Raw genomic sequence first — 15,983 nt, 5'->3', positions numbered from 1 at the left:
ACAGCAGTGCGAAGGGGAGCAGGCAGTCCTGGAAACTTTGTTTAAAGAGCCAGGCCCCGCCCCCTGTCCGCCTCGGCCAATGAGCGGGCGGCCTGTTGCGCACACAGACGCGCAGGCCCGCGCCGCGGCTCCATACAAGGCCAAAGAATGCGCGGGCGCAGCGGCGGACGCTGCAAGGGATGTTTGGGGGGAAAGGCAGAAATGACAGGAACTACGGTACGGCTGCCTTATTTAGAAAGAGGACAACATAAGGCCCAAACACTGAGAGGAGGCAGAGCCCCGTGTTTGTGTTGGGCTGTGGCTCCTTACATAGGCAGCTCTGGCCCGGACATCTTCCATGTTATGAGTTCACATGCTAACTACTTCACCAGCTGCTTACTTTCACTCTTTATGTAAAGATAATAAAAGATATTGGCACCTACTGATAGAATACAATAACGTGTACAATCTTCATCTCCTTAATTGGGCAGTGCATCATGTAATCACAAGAGTAGCATATGTTTTGGGTTGAGTATTTACTTTGATTGCAAATAAAATGTATATTGTTTGCAACCCCATTGCCCTTTTTATTCTATACATACACACATGTGTTTTTATTGTATTGTAAAACTACCATTTAGTCATTTAGTGTTGCTGTGATGGTCATGATATGAAGGCTATTAGTTTTTTATCACAAAAAAAATCAGAAAATCATCTGTTTGTTTAAGCAAGGCAGATTACCCAAATGTTAGTAAAACATTTACCGTAAATTATTGTTATTTTATTGAGTGGAAATGATGGAATAATGGAGTCACAGCATGAAAGGAAGGCCTCTCAGTGTGGTGACGCCCTCTGCTGGGCACACGAGTTATTATTTATGGCATACTGACAACCTGTGAATTAATGATGTGAGAATAAAACATAACGTGGGAGGCTGTGGAAGTGTTCAGTCTGGCTGGTACACATCAGGTGCATATGCTGAATACTGTTTACAGCTCATATACGCTCATACAGAAACATATCTCTCCGTGTCTCAGACGTTGGAACATGTCTCTCTTGCTGTGTGTAATGTATGCTGTTAGTTGCTCACAACTAAACACACAGCTTTACACCATGTCCTTTTTCTTTTAACCAAATTGTGTCTGCATGTGTCTGCTTTTGGGCTCCACTGCCCCGGAGCTCCAGAGGGTGACACCAGTGGATCCAGAGGGCGACACCAGTGGATGAGAAGCAGCTCACAACAGAGGAGGTCTGCTATCTGTCTGCTGTTCAACACTTCCAGACCGGCCCATATCTACCAGACCTGCCCATATATTTCACTCTCCTCCAACATGTGCACTTCATAATGTAATATGAAGACATGTCAGAGTAAATACATATTCAGTCCGCCGGCAACACGCAGCAGAGGATTTATTATTAGGGTTCTTACGGTCATGGAAATCCTGGAAAAGTCATGACATTGTTTCATGGTTATTTCCAGGCCTGGAAAAGTCCTTGAAATAAATAAAATCCCAAAAGTGTTGTAAAAGTCATGTAAATGTGTTATATTCATGTGTTCATGACGTTCATTTACGCTGAGTTTGAAATATTAAATATGCTTTTAAAAGAAAGACTCAAAATATAAGCAGGCATACATACAGGCATCTATATGAATGTTTATTCTTTTAATCAAACTATTGTCTCATTCATTTGTGTCATTTAAGGTTTACTGTATGCTTTGTATTCTCGTTGTTAGTTTAAATACTACATTTACTCACTTTTTACTGTTTACACCCAGATTTCACTAAATGTTTGTAATGGACATTTGGTTTAAAGTCATGGAAAAGTCATGAAACCCATAAACTGTGTGATCAGTCAGCTTCTATAACTCATGTTTGAGGCTCTGTTCTCACAACGAGTGCAGCTAAAATCAACATGTGTCAGAAGAAAACATGTTAATGTGTTTCATAAATAGTCAAACATAATTATGACTTGTTTATTCCTTATCTCAGGACTACACCGCATCGTTGAACGCTTTGTTTACAAATGAACGCGGGAGGCGGGTCATGTCTCCTCTCCCGTTCGCCCATTGGCTATTGCAATGTTTGACTTTTTCGCGCGCATGCGCGGTGTACAAGGAAGCTCGGAGGATGGCTGTTATTCTCTCAGTCTGAAAAGCGACACGAAAGGTAAACTGCTTCTCCCGTCTCTCTCTCGTATCCGCGCCGGCTCGTCCGGGACGTCTGTCTCCGCCGCAGAAGATGTCGGATAGTCCGGGTTGTGTCCGTGTTTAGGACTGGTTCTCCTGGCGGGAGGGTGCGGGTTCCAGTCCCGCCGCTGACACGTAAAGCGGTTGAGGAAGTTGGTTGCGTTCGTGGCTTTTAGTCGCGTGACGCAAGTTTACGGAAACGCACGAGGGGATTTACCGGATTGTATAACTGTCTTTAACTTCTTATTACAGACTTTAAGGGAATATCTCTCTCTTTCTTGCTTTCTCTCTCTTTCTTTCTCGCTTTCTCTTTCTCTTTCTTTCTCTCTCTTTTTTTTCTCTCTCTCTCTCTCTCTCTCTCTCTCTCTATCTCTCTTTCTTTCTTTCTCTCTCTAATTCAAAGTACTTTATTGGCATGACTGTTAAAAAAGACAATATTGCCAAAGCATTAAGATAGCAACTTTACAATAAATAAGTTAAAACTGTGTGTGTGTGTGTGTGTGTGTGTGTGTGTGTGTGTGTGTGTGTGTGTGAGAGAGTGTGTGAGAGAGAGAGATCTGGTTCATATAGTTTTCTCGTATTTCTTTTTCTATTTCCTTTTGGAAGCCAGGATTAGTTCAGTCTACCTCTTTCGATGGCCAGGTGGTCTGTCTGTCTGTGTCAAGAGAGGGATGGGGACAGAGGTCATGTGATCAGGGGTCAAAGGTCACTAACAGCCAAGGCTCCTCTCTCTACCACTTGGCTTGTTATTAACATTAGGAAACTGGCTTATCTGGAGCATATTGGCACATTGTTCCAAGGCACATGTGGAAATAGTGAGTGAATATGATCCAATGTAAAGTGTTTGAGCAAAAAAAGTCATATTTTTGCTTTACCACCATTGAGTAATTCAGTTTTAGACGACATTTAGATGACATTTCATAGACAAACCTATTAGTCAGTTAATTAAAAAAGAGAGTCCATGACTACGTGGTGAAGCAGTGTCATCGTCACCAGTCTGGGTGATGACTGATGGGCGGTGTCGTCCGGTTACACTGGAGGGATGACTACAGTTTAACACATGGGAACTGACGTCCTGCTGCAGGTGGAGAGGTGTGATCCTTTCCTCTCGTCTTTCCTCTCGTCCTTCCTCTCTGTCGTCTGTCTGCTGCCACACATTCATCCATTGTCTCCTGCCGGCTTTTGTTGCTCCTACTTTCTAAATGCAGCTGACACAGCAGTTTCACTCCATCAAATTCAGATAGAGGTCATTCACATCAGAAGGTCATGAGCCACACTCATATTGTACCTGCAATGGTTTTATGTTGAATCTTTTACTGCACAGCAATGGCTTTCTTTTGGTTCTGCATTGTTGTTGTTTTAATATACTTCATTGGAGAATATCACAATTTGATGTACAGGGATCAGCGAACAAGTATTTTCATTGTGTGTGTGTGTGTGTGTGTGTGTGTGTGTGTCCAGCTATGTCCTCACGGCCTCTCAGCCGATGGAGGATTCTCCACCTGAGCTGCTGGGCAGCGACCTCATCGCTGACGGCCCAGAGAGCTGTGGTCAAGCCCAGAAACTCTGGCCGCTCAGTTTGAGCGTGTGCGTTTTTTGAATAGCCTTTCAGAAACTGCTGGTCTGGCTGTCATGTGCAGTGGAAGGGAGGAAGTATGAATTTGGGTTGACAGGAGAGGGTGTGTGTGTGTGTGTGTGTGGGGGGGGAAGCGTGTGAGATGGAGGACTGAATATACGAGGACTCTCTTCAGAGATGGGATAGGACTGGAGATTAGATTCCCAGCTGTTGTAGCTACGCCAAAGCTAACAAAATGTAGCCTTACATCTGCAGACAGATATGGGGGAGGTGCGGTGTGGCCTTGAGTCAGCCGAGCATTCTGGGCAATGGAGTTGACCAGTTCCTGTGGTGGAGATGGACGTAACGTTTCTGGAGACGGTTCCTGAGTTCCAGAGGTGGAGGAGCCTGATAGTGGTGCCGTATGGCCGCAGGCAGGTGGAGGGAGCTTGGGAAGGGACGCCGGCATCCTTCCCTGTGGGTAAGACGTGGTGATGGACTTCAGACTGACGGGGCTGTAGACGGTGTGAGTCACTGTGCAGGTGTGTGATGAGGCTTTATCTGGCTGGTAAGACCATGTGATGGGGCTCGGTTGAGTGACACATCCTGTCAAATCATGTCAACAACAGCTAAACATTATGTGTTTTTAAAACATAAATGAGTACATTCCTGAACATCACCGTGACGGTTGCCTCCAGTTTGTGGCTTCAGTTTGTTGGAGAGTGAAAATATTCACTTCAGGTTCATTTCAATGTAAAATAGTATTACACGGTAATGTGCTGTTCTAGTATTTCTTTAAAGAAGCACTGAATAGATATGATAGAGGACATGATTATGTCTTAATGTGGATTCAGTCGAGACCAGATGTGATGTCTTTGGTGAAGTTTGGCTTGTTGTTCTCTCGGTACTCAAAGGGAGGTTTGGTGTTGGTCCTTTATTCAGCAGAACTTTGGTAAAGGTCCAGAAGGCGGGTCTTCCTCTGCTGGCCTTGCTTGAGTCCTGCAGGTGTGCAGTGAACCGGTTCCTCATGGCCACCAGATGATGCGTCAGTACTTCCTGTGGTCTTGTGGTGACACATTGAGATAAGTGTCTTTGTTGTGACCTTTAGCACATTAATGATCCCAGAGTCCGGTTCCTAAGGTGAACACGCTCTAAACGTTAGGAACGGCTTCGGTCTGAGCAGGTTTGATCCACTCGATAAAACTCTGAATGTGACTTTAAGTTGGTTATGCAATGTGTGGTAATTAAGTGTAGTGTGTGTGCTTCATATGTTGTCTTGAATGTCTCCTGCTTGTTAGTTTGCTGGATTTGAAAGTTGTGCTTCTTTGATATATTAACTATGAATGGATGAAGTTGTTGTTGAAGAAAGGCTGACGGCTGCTGTTCCTCTGTCATATTAATAATAACAACTTTATTTATATATAATAATATACCTTTTTAAAAACAAAGAAACTAGGCAAAGCATAACTTAAATACCGGCGGCAAGGCAAGTTTATTTGTAGAGCATCTTTCAACAACAAGGCGACTCAAAGTTCTTCACATAAAACCATTTAAAGCATCAACACATAATGCAGAGAAAACAGGATTTAAAATAGTCAAGAGAACATTAAAACAGTCAAAAAGCAAAATAAAAATTGAGTAAACAAAAAGGACCATAAGGGCAATGAATACAACAAAACCAAACTACTAACCAAAAAGAGCAAATGGAGTAGAAAACAAACAAATAAATAAAATATAGAAACAAAACCAGGAAACAATAGAACTGCGTAACAGACCATAAAAGGACGACATCACTTGGGTTTTAAGAAGTGCTTTAAAAGACGTCATTGATTCTGCCTTATCTTATAATGACCTCCGGCCTCACTGTTCTCCCTTCTTGTTGTTGTTTGTTCGTCTCCAGTCCCAAACCATGAATATCGTGGGCCAGTTTGCGGAGACGGTGTTCGTGACGGTGAAGGAGCTTTACCGCGGCCTCAACCCCGCCACGCTCACGGGCGGCATCGACGTCATCGTGGTGCGGCAGCCGGACGGGAGCTTCCAGTGTTCACCCTTTCACGTCCGCTTCGGCAAGCTGGGCGTGCTGCGCTCCAAGGAGAAGATCGTGAGTGTTTCCTGCTCCTCCTTCACATGCTGCTGCAGTTCTGTGGAGTTTAAAATGGTTATTTCCAGGGCTGGAAAAGTCCTTGAAATAAATAAGACCCCAAAAGTTTAGTAAAAGTCATGTAAATGTGTTATATTCATGTGTTCATGAGTTTGAAATAATGAATATGCTTCTAAAAGAAAGACTCAGAATATAAGCAGGCATACATACAGGCATCTATATAAATGTTCATTCTTTTAATTAAACTATTGTCTCATTCATTTGTGTCATTTAAGGTTTACTGTATGCTTTGTGTTCTCATTGTTAGTTTAAATACTACATTTACTCACTTTTTACTGTTTACGCCCAGACTTCACTAAATGCTTGTAATGGACATTTGGTTTAAAGTGGAAACCCATTGGTCAGAATGTGTCTGAACCCTGTGTCTCTTCTTTCTTTCTCCCATGCCGGTGATCTTCAGGTGGACATCGAGATCAATGGAGAATCGGTTGACCTGCACATGAAGCTGGGCGACAACGGGGAAGCTTTCTTCGTGGAGGAAAATGAAAACAAGGAGGCAAGATGGCCGACGTTTGGGAGCATCAGTCTGTCATCTTGACCTCCTCGGCGTACGTAAACCTTTTCCTCTTCCTCGCCCTCCAGTCCCAGGTCCCGGCCCATCTGTGCACCTCCCCGATTCCTCAGGAGACCCCCGAGGAGACGGAGGAGACCCCCGAGGGATCCTCCAGCGCCGGGTCTGGCGCCCGCAGGAAGAAGCGCCGCCGCAAGCGCATTCGCTCCGACACTCACCTGAGAGAAGAGGCCGGCTCCTCGTCGGACGAGAGGGAGCGAGAGAAGGAGTGGGAGAGGGAAAGCGACCCGGCCGGGCGGGAGAGTCCGGCCAGAGAGTCCGGGGCCGCGTTGCAAATCAGGTCAGTGGGTGAAGAAGAGGAAAGACCTTCATCCTCATGCTTCAGTGTTCACACCGCCAGTGTGGCGGTGTGAACACTGAAGCATGAGGATGAAGGTCTTTCCTCTTCTTCACCCACTGACACAGTCGTTCTAATACATCTTCTTGCGTGTGTTGAAGTAAGTCGGTGTACTACTCGCTGTCCGAGGAGCCAACCGAGGAGCTGGGAGCCTCGCAGACCAGAGAGACTCGTCACCCTCACTCGGAGGGAGAGCAGTCGCCCTCGGAAAGGTGAGGACGGTTGGATTTGTTTGCACTGAGCGGCTTCGTTGTGGCAGTTTGAAAAGCAGTGCCAGTCGTCGTACTGAATTATTCAGTGGATTGATCTTCTCCTTCTCAGCGGTGCGTCCCACAGCCGGCCTTCCTCTCCCAAGAGCGACTCGGAGCTCCTGCTGAAACCCAAGGAGTCCTCTGGGCCTCAGATGCAGTGGAACTGGGGAGGTTTCCCCATGGTATGTACACACACACACACACACACACACACACACACACAGTAATGTGCTTTTACTGCTTATCCATGTGGTAATGCTGCAGATTCCAGATCTGACTTTGCTCCCTCACAGCTGTGTGAATCGGAGAGGACGCAGCACCTCTCCCCTTGCGGCAGCTCTCATTTCTGCACCATTGAGAGACAGGACTCCTTCGACCTGGGCTATGAGCCGGTCATCAGCTGTGGCAGGGTGGGCAGCGTGATGGTGGTCCGGCCGCAGCCCAGGACTCAGTCCCTGGACCTCTGCAGCCACACAATGCAGACCTCCCCTTCATCTGGGGGGGAGCTCTGTCGCGTTGCTCACTCCACCCTCAGCGACCTCGACCTCTCCACGTCTCGTGCATCGCCAGCGGAGACGGCACTAGAGTCCACGTCACGGGAAGAGGAGAGCAGAGGCTCGTCTGCTCGTATCATCATGGACGCGGAGCATCTCGCCAGCAGAGAAAGCTCAGTCGCCGTCGAGCGTATCGACGGCGTGACCGAACCCGACGACGCACAGACACAAGGCGCTGCACCCGGCCCGAGCAGGACAGAGCTGGCAAATCCACAACAGCAGGGTTCCTCATCGGAGCGGAGAGACCCGGAGTCCACGGGGAGTCCCTTCGTCGGCGAGGGCGACAGCGGGATCGAGCCCTGCGCCGAGGGAGCGGAGGAGGACGGGGCAGCGGCTGAAGGGTCGGCGACCTCTCCTGAGGCGTCCTCCTCCAAAGCGGAGCAGCAGGACAAGAAGAAAGGTGAGCGCTCTTATTTATGTCGCTTGAAATGAACGCTGATGAAATAATTCTGTCTCGGGGCTCATGTGTCATTTTGTCGCAGGTAAACGCAATCACCACCTGGGGCCGACGGACATTTACCTGGATGATCTGACCACGCTGAAGCCCGAGGAGGCGGCACTCTACTTCCCCAAGAGGTAAACGTCACTGACGGGTCAATGAACTGAAAGGCAGAGACGGGGTTCTTACTGTCATGGAAAACCTGGAAGAGTCATGGAAGTTTAAAATGGTTATTTCCAGGCCTGGAAAAGTCCTCGAAAAAAATAAAATCTCAAAAGTGTATTAAAAGTCATGTAAATGTGTTATATTCATGTGTTCATGACGTTCATTTACGCTGAGTTTGAAATAATGAATATGCTTTTAAAAGAAAGACTCACAATATAAGCAGGCATACATACAGACATCTATATAAATGTTTATTCTTTTAATCAAACTATTGTCTCATTCATTTGTGTCATTTAAGGTTTACTGTATGCTTTGTGTTCTCATTGTTAGTTTAAATACTACATTTACTCACTTTTTACTGTTTACACCCAGACTTCACTAAATGTTGGTCGTGGACATTTGGTTTAAAGTCATGAAAAGTCATGGAATCCACTGGTCAGACTGGTTATGAACCCTGCAGTGATGACACTCATTCCCACCGTGTTTGATCTCCACTGAACCGACTCCATGACCCAGTACCCGTGTTTGATCTCCACTCCATGACCCAGTACCCGTGTTTGATCTCCACTGAACCGACTCCATGACCCAGTACCCGTGTTTGATCTCCACTCCATGACCCAGTACCCGTGCCGTGCTCTCCATGAACCCTCGCTCTGTGTCTGCTCCCTTGCAGCGAGGCCGAGGCGGCGTCTCCTCTCGGGGCCGAGCAGGGCTCCGGCTCCGGCAGCCTGTCGCCTCAGTCGGTGGGCAGCGGCACGCTGGACAGCGGCGCGGAGTACCTGTCCGACTCCACGCCCTACAACATGGACATCAGCATGTCGCTCTGCGGGCGGGAGGGCGACACCAGCCACATCACCAAAGGCAAGTCGACCCTTCTGGGGAAATGTCCTTATGGTTATCGTCAACATTCTGGGCTATGACACAAGTCCTGCATGTGTCTCTACTTTGGGAACATGACACAGATGCTGTGTCGAGGGAAGAAAGGTATCTGATGAAAACTCTGCTAGCAGCAGTAAAAATGGACGATGTTTACACGTCAACACAAGATAAGAACACCTGGATGTTTCTCAGGATTTGTTTTTCAGAGGACGGAGCAAACCAGACCCTTTTTTCTTGTAGTTATCATTGTTTGTTTTTCATTTCTGTAAATATGTTTTGATCAGCTGTCGTGTTGCTTTTGTCGTCGATCCAGAAAAGTTCACGGAGCACATCGTGACGTACCAGGACTTTGCCAACAATCCAGAAATCATCGAGGATCCAAGTCTCGTGATCTGCATCCACTCAAAGTGAGGCGAGCAATAAGATATCTGTTCACTTATTATAATGTCTGTATTTATCCACGAGGACGTTGTTGTCTGGTCATTTTAAACAAGTTCATCCCTGTGATTATTCATTCCTCAGCTACTATAACTGGGCCGTGGCGGCTCCGATGGTCTTATCCATGACGACGTTCCAGAAGAGCCTTCCTAAGGTATTGTATTGTTTCCACACTGTCGTTAATCAAGCTTCCTCTATTTCCTGTTACAAACATTCATGAGCAACTTAAGACGGAGTTATTGACCAGTCACAGCACCAGAGTCTGCTGGGGAAGATGAGGACCGCTTCACTTGTCACTCTCATATAATCACTTCATTCTTGAATTTTTATATTCTGTAGATCCAATTGTAAATATTCATGCTCCCTTTTCATTGCACTCTGTTTGTGTCTCTCAGAGCACGATAGAGCGGCTGGTGAAGGACAAGATGCCCAAAAAGTCTGGCCGCTGGTGGTTCTCCTGGAGGAAGCGAGACATGGACCGTAACCAGGTACGCTCAGGTGATCATGGACCGTAACCAGGTACGCTCAGGTGATCATGGAGTGGTGAAGGTGCGGCTGCATGCAGTAATCCCCCCTGCATCACGAGGGTTGGCTCCATGCTCCGTCCGTGTCAGACATGAGTATAATTATGGTGCTGGAGATGGAAGCGGTTAAAGAGTGAGAGCAGACGCTCCGCAAAGAAACGCCCTCGGTTAGCATGTAGCTGATGATGTCATCTCCTCGTTTTACAGCAGAAGAACTCAAAAGAGGGGCAGAGGGAGTCACTGGCGAGCGACGCTTCCACAGTGAAGTAAGTCCAGTCACTGAGAAATGTTCTAACTCGACTTAACAACCCAGACGCCTGCTGGCTTCAGCTGGAGTCCCGCTGATCCACAGCTGTCCTCCCTGTCCAGTGGACTTCAGGGCATTCAAACGTATTGCTGGACAGATGAACGCCATGACTGCCAGGTCATGTTTTAACCTCTTTATTTGGCCTAAAATACCGGTGTTTGTTTGTAGCTCACCTGGCAAATGTAAGAGAGAATCTAATAGAACCACAAGCGGCAGCAAAAGACATGTGTACATCCAGAAACTGTAGCTCCTTGTTGCTCCATTCGCTTCCTCTAAATGTCAAATTAACAATGTTATCGGGACTTCGTACACCAGTCCGTTGTAGCTCTTCATAGCTCGTGTTTGTTACTTGCTTGTGCTTCAGATGGATTTTCTACTAAAACACTAGAACTGATAAATTGGGGCAAAAATAATTAGCATTATTCTATTTTGTCTCGATTCAAACTGTCATGTAGTTTACCTTTGCGCCACCAGGGTGTGCCAAAGCTCTGTCCACATAGAACATTATTCAATAAATATTCTTAAAATCTATTGCCATGACACTCAACTATGATAAAAATCAAAGTTCAAGATATCTGACAGCCGATCGATGATGCAGATCCCCATGTGTGCGTCATTAATGACTGTGTGCGTCTCCAGAGCCACGCTGGACGACATGGACAGCGAGGAGGCGGCGGGCCTCGGCCGCGAAGCCATGAGCCTCTCCAGCCTCTCCACAGAAACCATGATCGCCACTCAGTGCATCACCCAGATCTACCGCAAGTCACTGCGCCTGACCTCTAAACAGATAGTGAGACACACACACACACACACACACACACACCTTACTCTCTCGTGCATGTAAGCATGACTTCCTCTCTCCTCCATCATGACCAGGAGCACTTAAACCTGCGTGAAGGAGCCAACAAAGTGGTGTTCAGTGTGACCACGCAGTACCAAGGCACCTGTCGCTGCGAGGCTGCCATCTACCTGTGGAACTGGGACGACCACGTCATCATCTCGGACATCGACGGCACCATCACCAAGTGAGAGCGACGCCTCATAGACGCTGATCGCTGTGAGAGATGAGCGATGGAACGCTGTGACGTGTTGGCTGTCTGTCCCCTGCAGGTCCGACGCTCTGGGTCACATCCTACCTCAGTTTGGAAAGGACTGGACTCACAAAGGCATCGCCAAACTCTACCACAAAATACACAAGTATGTGAAGAGACAGTCAGCAGTTTCTCCTTGTCTGACGCTCCACAGGCATTACTCACTCCGTAACAAGCAACCACAAATAACACGTCTTCGCTGCTGATGATTTCATCCTGAGTGTCTCGTCTGCATGGCCAGATGTTTCCCTGTTCGCCCCCATGTTAAATGCCGTATGTTGGGCTTTTTAAATGATCGCAGCTGTTCGGTTAATTGAAAAAAGATTGAATTCTATCTTTTAATCTTTTGTTGCGCATATAACGGGAAGCAGCAGCACTGTGTTGATGAAAGCTTAATGCTGGAGATTTATCTCAGTTACAAGCAGAAGAGGAAAACACTTTTCTCATTTGGTTTTATTAAACTAAAATGCTGAACTTGTTGCCCCTTCCTTTGCAGAAATGGCTATAAGTTCCTGTACTGTTCGGCGCGGGCCATAGGGATGGCTGCCATCACCAAGGACTACCTGCAGTGGGTCAACGACAAAGGCATCGTCCTCCCTCAAGGGCCCGTGCTGCTGGCTCCCAGCAGCCTCTTCTCAGCGCTGCACAGGTAACAAACAGATGGTGTCCTGCTCATGCACCGAGTGTTAATGCATGGAATGAAGAGAACGTAAGACATTACTGTGAGATGCATCAGAGTGAAATCTGAAAAGTCTGAAAGTGAATGCGGTGTCCTGCTGCCCTCTAGTGGCCGCTCCTCTGCATAACATGACCCACATGAATGTATGCAAGAAGACAAACACTTGAGTGGATGTCAGTGCTGACCATGAACTGCCTGTCCTCACAGAGAGGTCATTGAGAAGAAGCCCGAGGTGTTTAAGATCGCCTGCCTCAGCGACATCAAGGACCTGTTCGGCCCGCAGAGGAAGCCCTTCTACGCGGCTTTCGGCAACCGGACCAACGTAAGCAGACGGACTCTTTATCCAGCAGCGGAGCTCAGCAACACGGCTGATGTCATCCAGGGTCTCAGGCGCTGCGCTGCAGCGTTAGGCAGTGAGATGAACCTCTGGCACGAGACCATGCCGGTCAAAGAACCATGCCAAGTGTTTTTAGATGTTTTTACTTGATATCATTTATAAAATCCACAGAAATATAGAATTAAAGTCTGTTTGCTTTGATTATGGATTAGTGCTGCAACAGCCAAACAATCCCTTTAGTGCCCATGGATACAGCAACGGTTAAAGTCTCCTAACGGCTGGTGTGCTGCCTCTCCTCCTGCAGGATGCGTTTGCCTACAAGCAGGTCGGGGTCCCTGACACCAGGTTATTTACCGTCAACCCCAAAGGAGAGCTCATCCAGGAGAGGACCAAAGTCAGCAAGTCCTCGTAAGTCTGCAACAAAACACCGATATGAAATTACTTTACACCTTTTCTTTGGGCTTTGAGAAATTCAGTGGCAGAGATCAAGCAGAATGAACGGGCTGCAGTCGGATAGTATTTTTATTCTTACTGAGCGGCCGCCATGTTGAGAGCTGGTAGAACTCTAAACACGAAGGACCGGTGTCCAACGCTTCCTCTCTTCTCTCCTTCACGAGGGAACCCCGGAGCGTCCTTTACGACAGATAGGAGATAACGCCGTCCCAAAAAGATAAATAATATCACGCGGCCTCGTGTTCACTGGACAGAGCCGTTGTCTTTTCCTACGTCCTCATGACTTCTCCTTCACTTCTTTCCTGGACCTCATGATGTTACAAGCAAAAGTGGTTGGAAATAGACGGGATAGACTGCATTCAGTTTCACTGGGATTGTATATTTTTGCTACAAACATCAAAACAATACCACATAATATTAAAGATGATACGGTTGCATAAGGAAGCAGCTTGTGCAACACCATTCTGTCACAACGCAGGTGTGTGTACCTTCCACATGTGTATGTGTGTTTACTATGTGTGTGTGTGTGTGTGTGTTGCAGGTACAGCCACCTCAGTGAGTTGGTGGAGCATTTCTTCCCCATGCTGTCGGTCGGGGGCAGCACCTCCATCGCTCTGGACTGTCCCGACTACAGCAGCTTCTCCTACTGGAAGGAGCCTCTGCCAGAGCTGGACCTGGATGCACTCCTGTAGAGAGAGAGAGACACACACACACACACACACACACACACACACACACACACACACACACACACACACACACACACACACACACACACATATACTCTCTTTGCTTTCTCCTTCAATCGAAAGGATTCTTTCCACAGCGTGCCTATTGAATGAACCGGAACAGAACGAGGCGACTGTCCCATCTTGAAGAGACTGAGACTCATTCATTCATTCATTCATTCATCCTGTGCATGGACTCAACGGTTCAACGTGTCCCGGACATCATGCAGCACTTGGTCTCAGTGCTTGTTCACAGACGACGGCTGCAGACACAATATTTAGTTATTCTAATGTAAAACATGACAAATACGCCTTGGGACCGTTCCAGTGTGTTCCTGTGTCATGTCACACACAAAATATATATCAACACGGTCTTCTTTTCAGCTCTGAACACTAACCAAAAACACACTGCGGTGCCTGAACCCTGCACATGCTGGAGCTATGGCCTGTGTCTGTAGCTGGGATGTTGAAACGCGGCTATAGAGCCGCTATAAAGCGTGTCGCTGGACAGGAGCTTGGAGGAGATCGTCTTTATAGCTGCATAAGCAACACGTGATGTGGGAATGTATTTACATTGTTTTGATTGTTATTTCACGGGAGTAAATATGAGTAAATTGGGGTTTATGTCGATCACAAGAGAGTTTCTAACTGCCTTTGACTCACCTGAGTTACATGTGATAGGATGTTTAGATTTGAGATGTTTAGCTGAACTCACTGAGTTACTAGTTGGAGTTGGTTGTAAGGAACAAAAGCATTATTCTGTTCATAATACCTGAGGATTTCAATAACAATGTGAAACTCCAGCATGCACATTTCACACGTCTTCCTTCCAGGTGTGTGCTTCAGACTGAGGGAGACTTCATTCCAGAGACGTGTCCACAAACCTCCACAGTCGTGTAGCTGTGCCTTTGGACTGCGATGTTATGATATTTATTATTGTTGCACATCTTTAATCATCCAGTTGGTGGAGATGTATTGGAGCTGAGGATGTTGCTTTTACTTTTTAAACCAAATGTATTTAATATATAAATAAATAAAAATTCTACACTATCCGTTTTCTGTTGTGTACTTCATTGCTCACATTGTCAGCTTGTGTTGTGCATTCTTACTCTATGAGAACAAAGAGCGTCTGGAGGGCGGGCCACGTGACCGCATGAGCCGGGAGGTCAAAGGTCGTGCTGGAGATGATGACCTCATCGGGCTCCGGCTGGCCGGGGGCAGAGCTCCTGAGGCGGGTTGTGCCGTCACTCTCTCCTGGAGCAGGACGCGGAGCAGGTGAGCCTCTTTACGCGCAGCTTTACCCGGGGAACGAGGCGGCTCTGCGGGACGCGTCCTGGTTCTCAGGCCAGGTAACCTGCACGAGAGGAGGGGCGAGGGCGCGTCCAGCAGAGCCGCCTCGTTATTCTCGCTAGGAAGACAAATGTATGTGAGGTTTATCAGACGGAAGCAATAGAAACTTCGGACTTCCTGCTCGCTGGAAATCGAAACTTAAGCAACTTCCCGTTCGTCTCTTGACCAGAAGCAGTCAAAGGTTCCTGTTCCCAGCTGACCTGACCGGGAGGCTCGGTGGTCTGTGTGTGTTTTCTACTCAGGTTGTCTGCGCGCTTTAGACTTTAGAGACCACGTTGCTCGCGCTGTGCTGCGTCATGCTGCGCGGGTCACTTCCTGGGTGTGTGTGTGTGTGTGTGTGTGTGTGTGTGTGTGTGGATTACATTCAGGATGAGAAGAAACACAATACTTTACACACTGGTTGATTTGAGTTTTCTAGATATCCATGTTATAATAATAAATACTAATAATGCATTACATTTACATTTACATAGCGCTTTCCATGATACTCAGTCACTTTACACAACATTTTTTAAATATAGTAAAAGCTATACAATAAAACTAATAGAACAAAATAAAAACATAGAACACACAGTCACACATTAAAAGCAGTTCTGAAGAGGTTATAACATTGGTACACAACTATAGAACACAACAAGAATATATATATATATATATATATGTATGTATGTGTATATATATATATATGTGTATGTATGTATATATATATATATATATATATATATGTATGTATGTATATATATATATATATATATATATATATATATATGTATGTATGTATGTGTGTATATATGTATGTATATATATATATGTATGTGTATATATGTATGTATATATATGTATATATATATGTATATATATATGTGAATGCAAGATAATAAAATGTACTGTATTTGGTGTTCATACCTTTCTCAGTGAGAGGGAACTCATTACTAAAGTCCTGACTATGACCCAGATATGTTGATATTTGTTACTACTTTTTATTGTTTACCATAAA

The 15,983-nt window shown here is 46.3% G+C and overlaps 1 protein-coding gene across 1 annotated transcript; it reads left to right on the top strand.

Moving 5' to 3' along the window:
• The first annotated feature begins 4,179 nt into the window (after nucleotides 1-4,179).
• Nucleotides 4,180-14,678, top strand: LOC306736244 (phosphatidate phosphatase LPIN2). Its single transcript, XM_079217860.1, has 20 exons — nucleotides 4,180-4,203; nucleotides 5,623-5,823; nucleotides 6,284-6,379; nucleotides 6,466-6,738; nucleotides 6,897-7,003; nucleotides 7,113-7,224; nucleotides 7,336-7,996; nucleotides 8,079-8,172; nucleotides 8,874-9,061; nucleotides 9,393-9,486; nucleotides 9,602-9,671; nucleotides 9,913-10,005; nucleotides 10,249-10,307; nucleotides 10,988-11,138; nucleotides 11,225-11,373; nucleotides 11,459-11,545; nucleotides 11,936-12,088; nucleotides 12,326-12,440; nucleotides 12,760-12,863; nucleotides 13,450-14,678. Exons 2-20 carry the CDS (start codon nucleotides 5,632-5,634, stop codon nucleotides 13,598-13,600), a joined length of 2,949 nt encoding a protein of 982 aa, XP_079073986.1. The 5' UTR covers nucleotides 4,180-4,203; nucleotides 5,623-5,631; the 3' UTR covers nucleotides 13,601-14,678.
• Nucleotides 14,679-15,983: the final 1,305 nt, after the last annotated feature.

This window comes from Taurulus bubalis (assembly GCF_910589615.1).
Source record: "Taurulus bubalis genome assembly, chromosome: 5".
NCBI lineage: Eukaryota > Metazoa > Chordata > Actinopteri > Perciformes > Cottidae > Taurulus > Taurulus bubalis.
This window is presented reverse-complemented; position numbering and strand designations above follow the sequence as displayed.

Excerpts from the sequence above, each read along its gene's own strand:
- LOC306736244 (XM_079217860.1), top strand. The coding sequence starts at position 5,632 with ATGAATATCGTGGGCCAGTTTGCGGAGACGGTGTTCGTGACGGTGAAG. Across the intron at positions 8,173-8,873 it reads GCACTCTACTTCCCCAAGAG|CGAGGCCGAGGCGGCGTCTC; the intron begins GTAAACGTCACT and ends GCTCCCTTGCAG. Across the intron at positions 9,062-9,392 it reads CACCAGCCACATCACCAAAG|AAAAGTTCACGGAGCACATC; the intron begins GCAAGTCGACCC and ends TCGTCGATCCAG.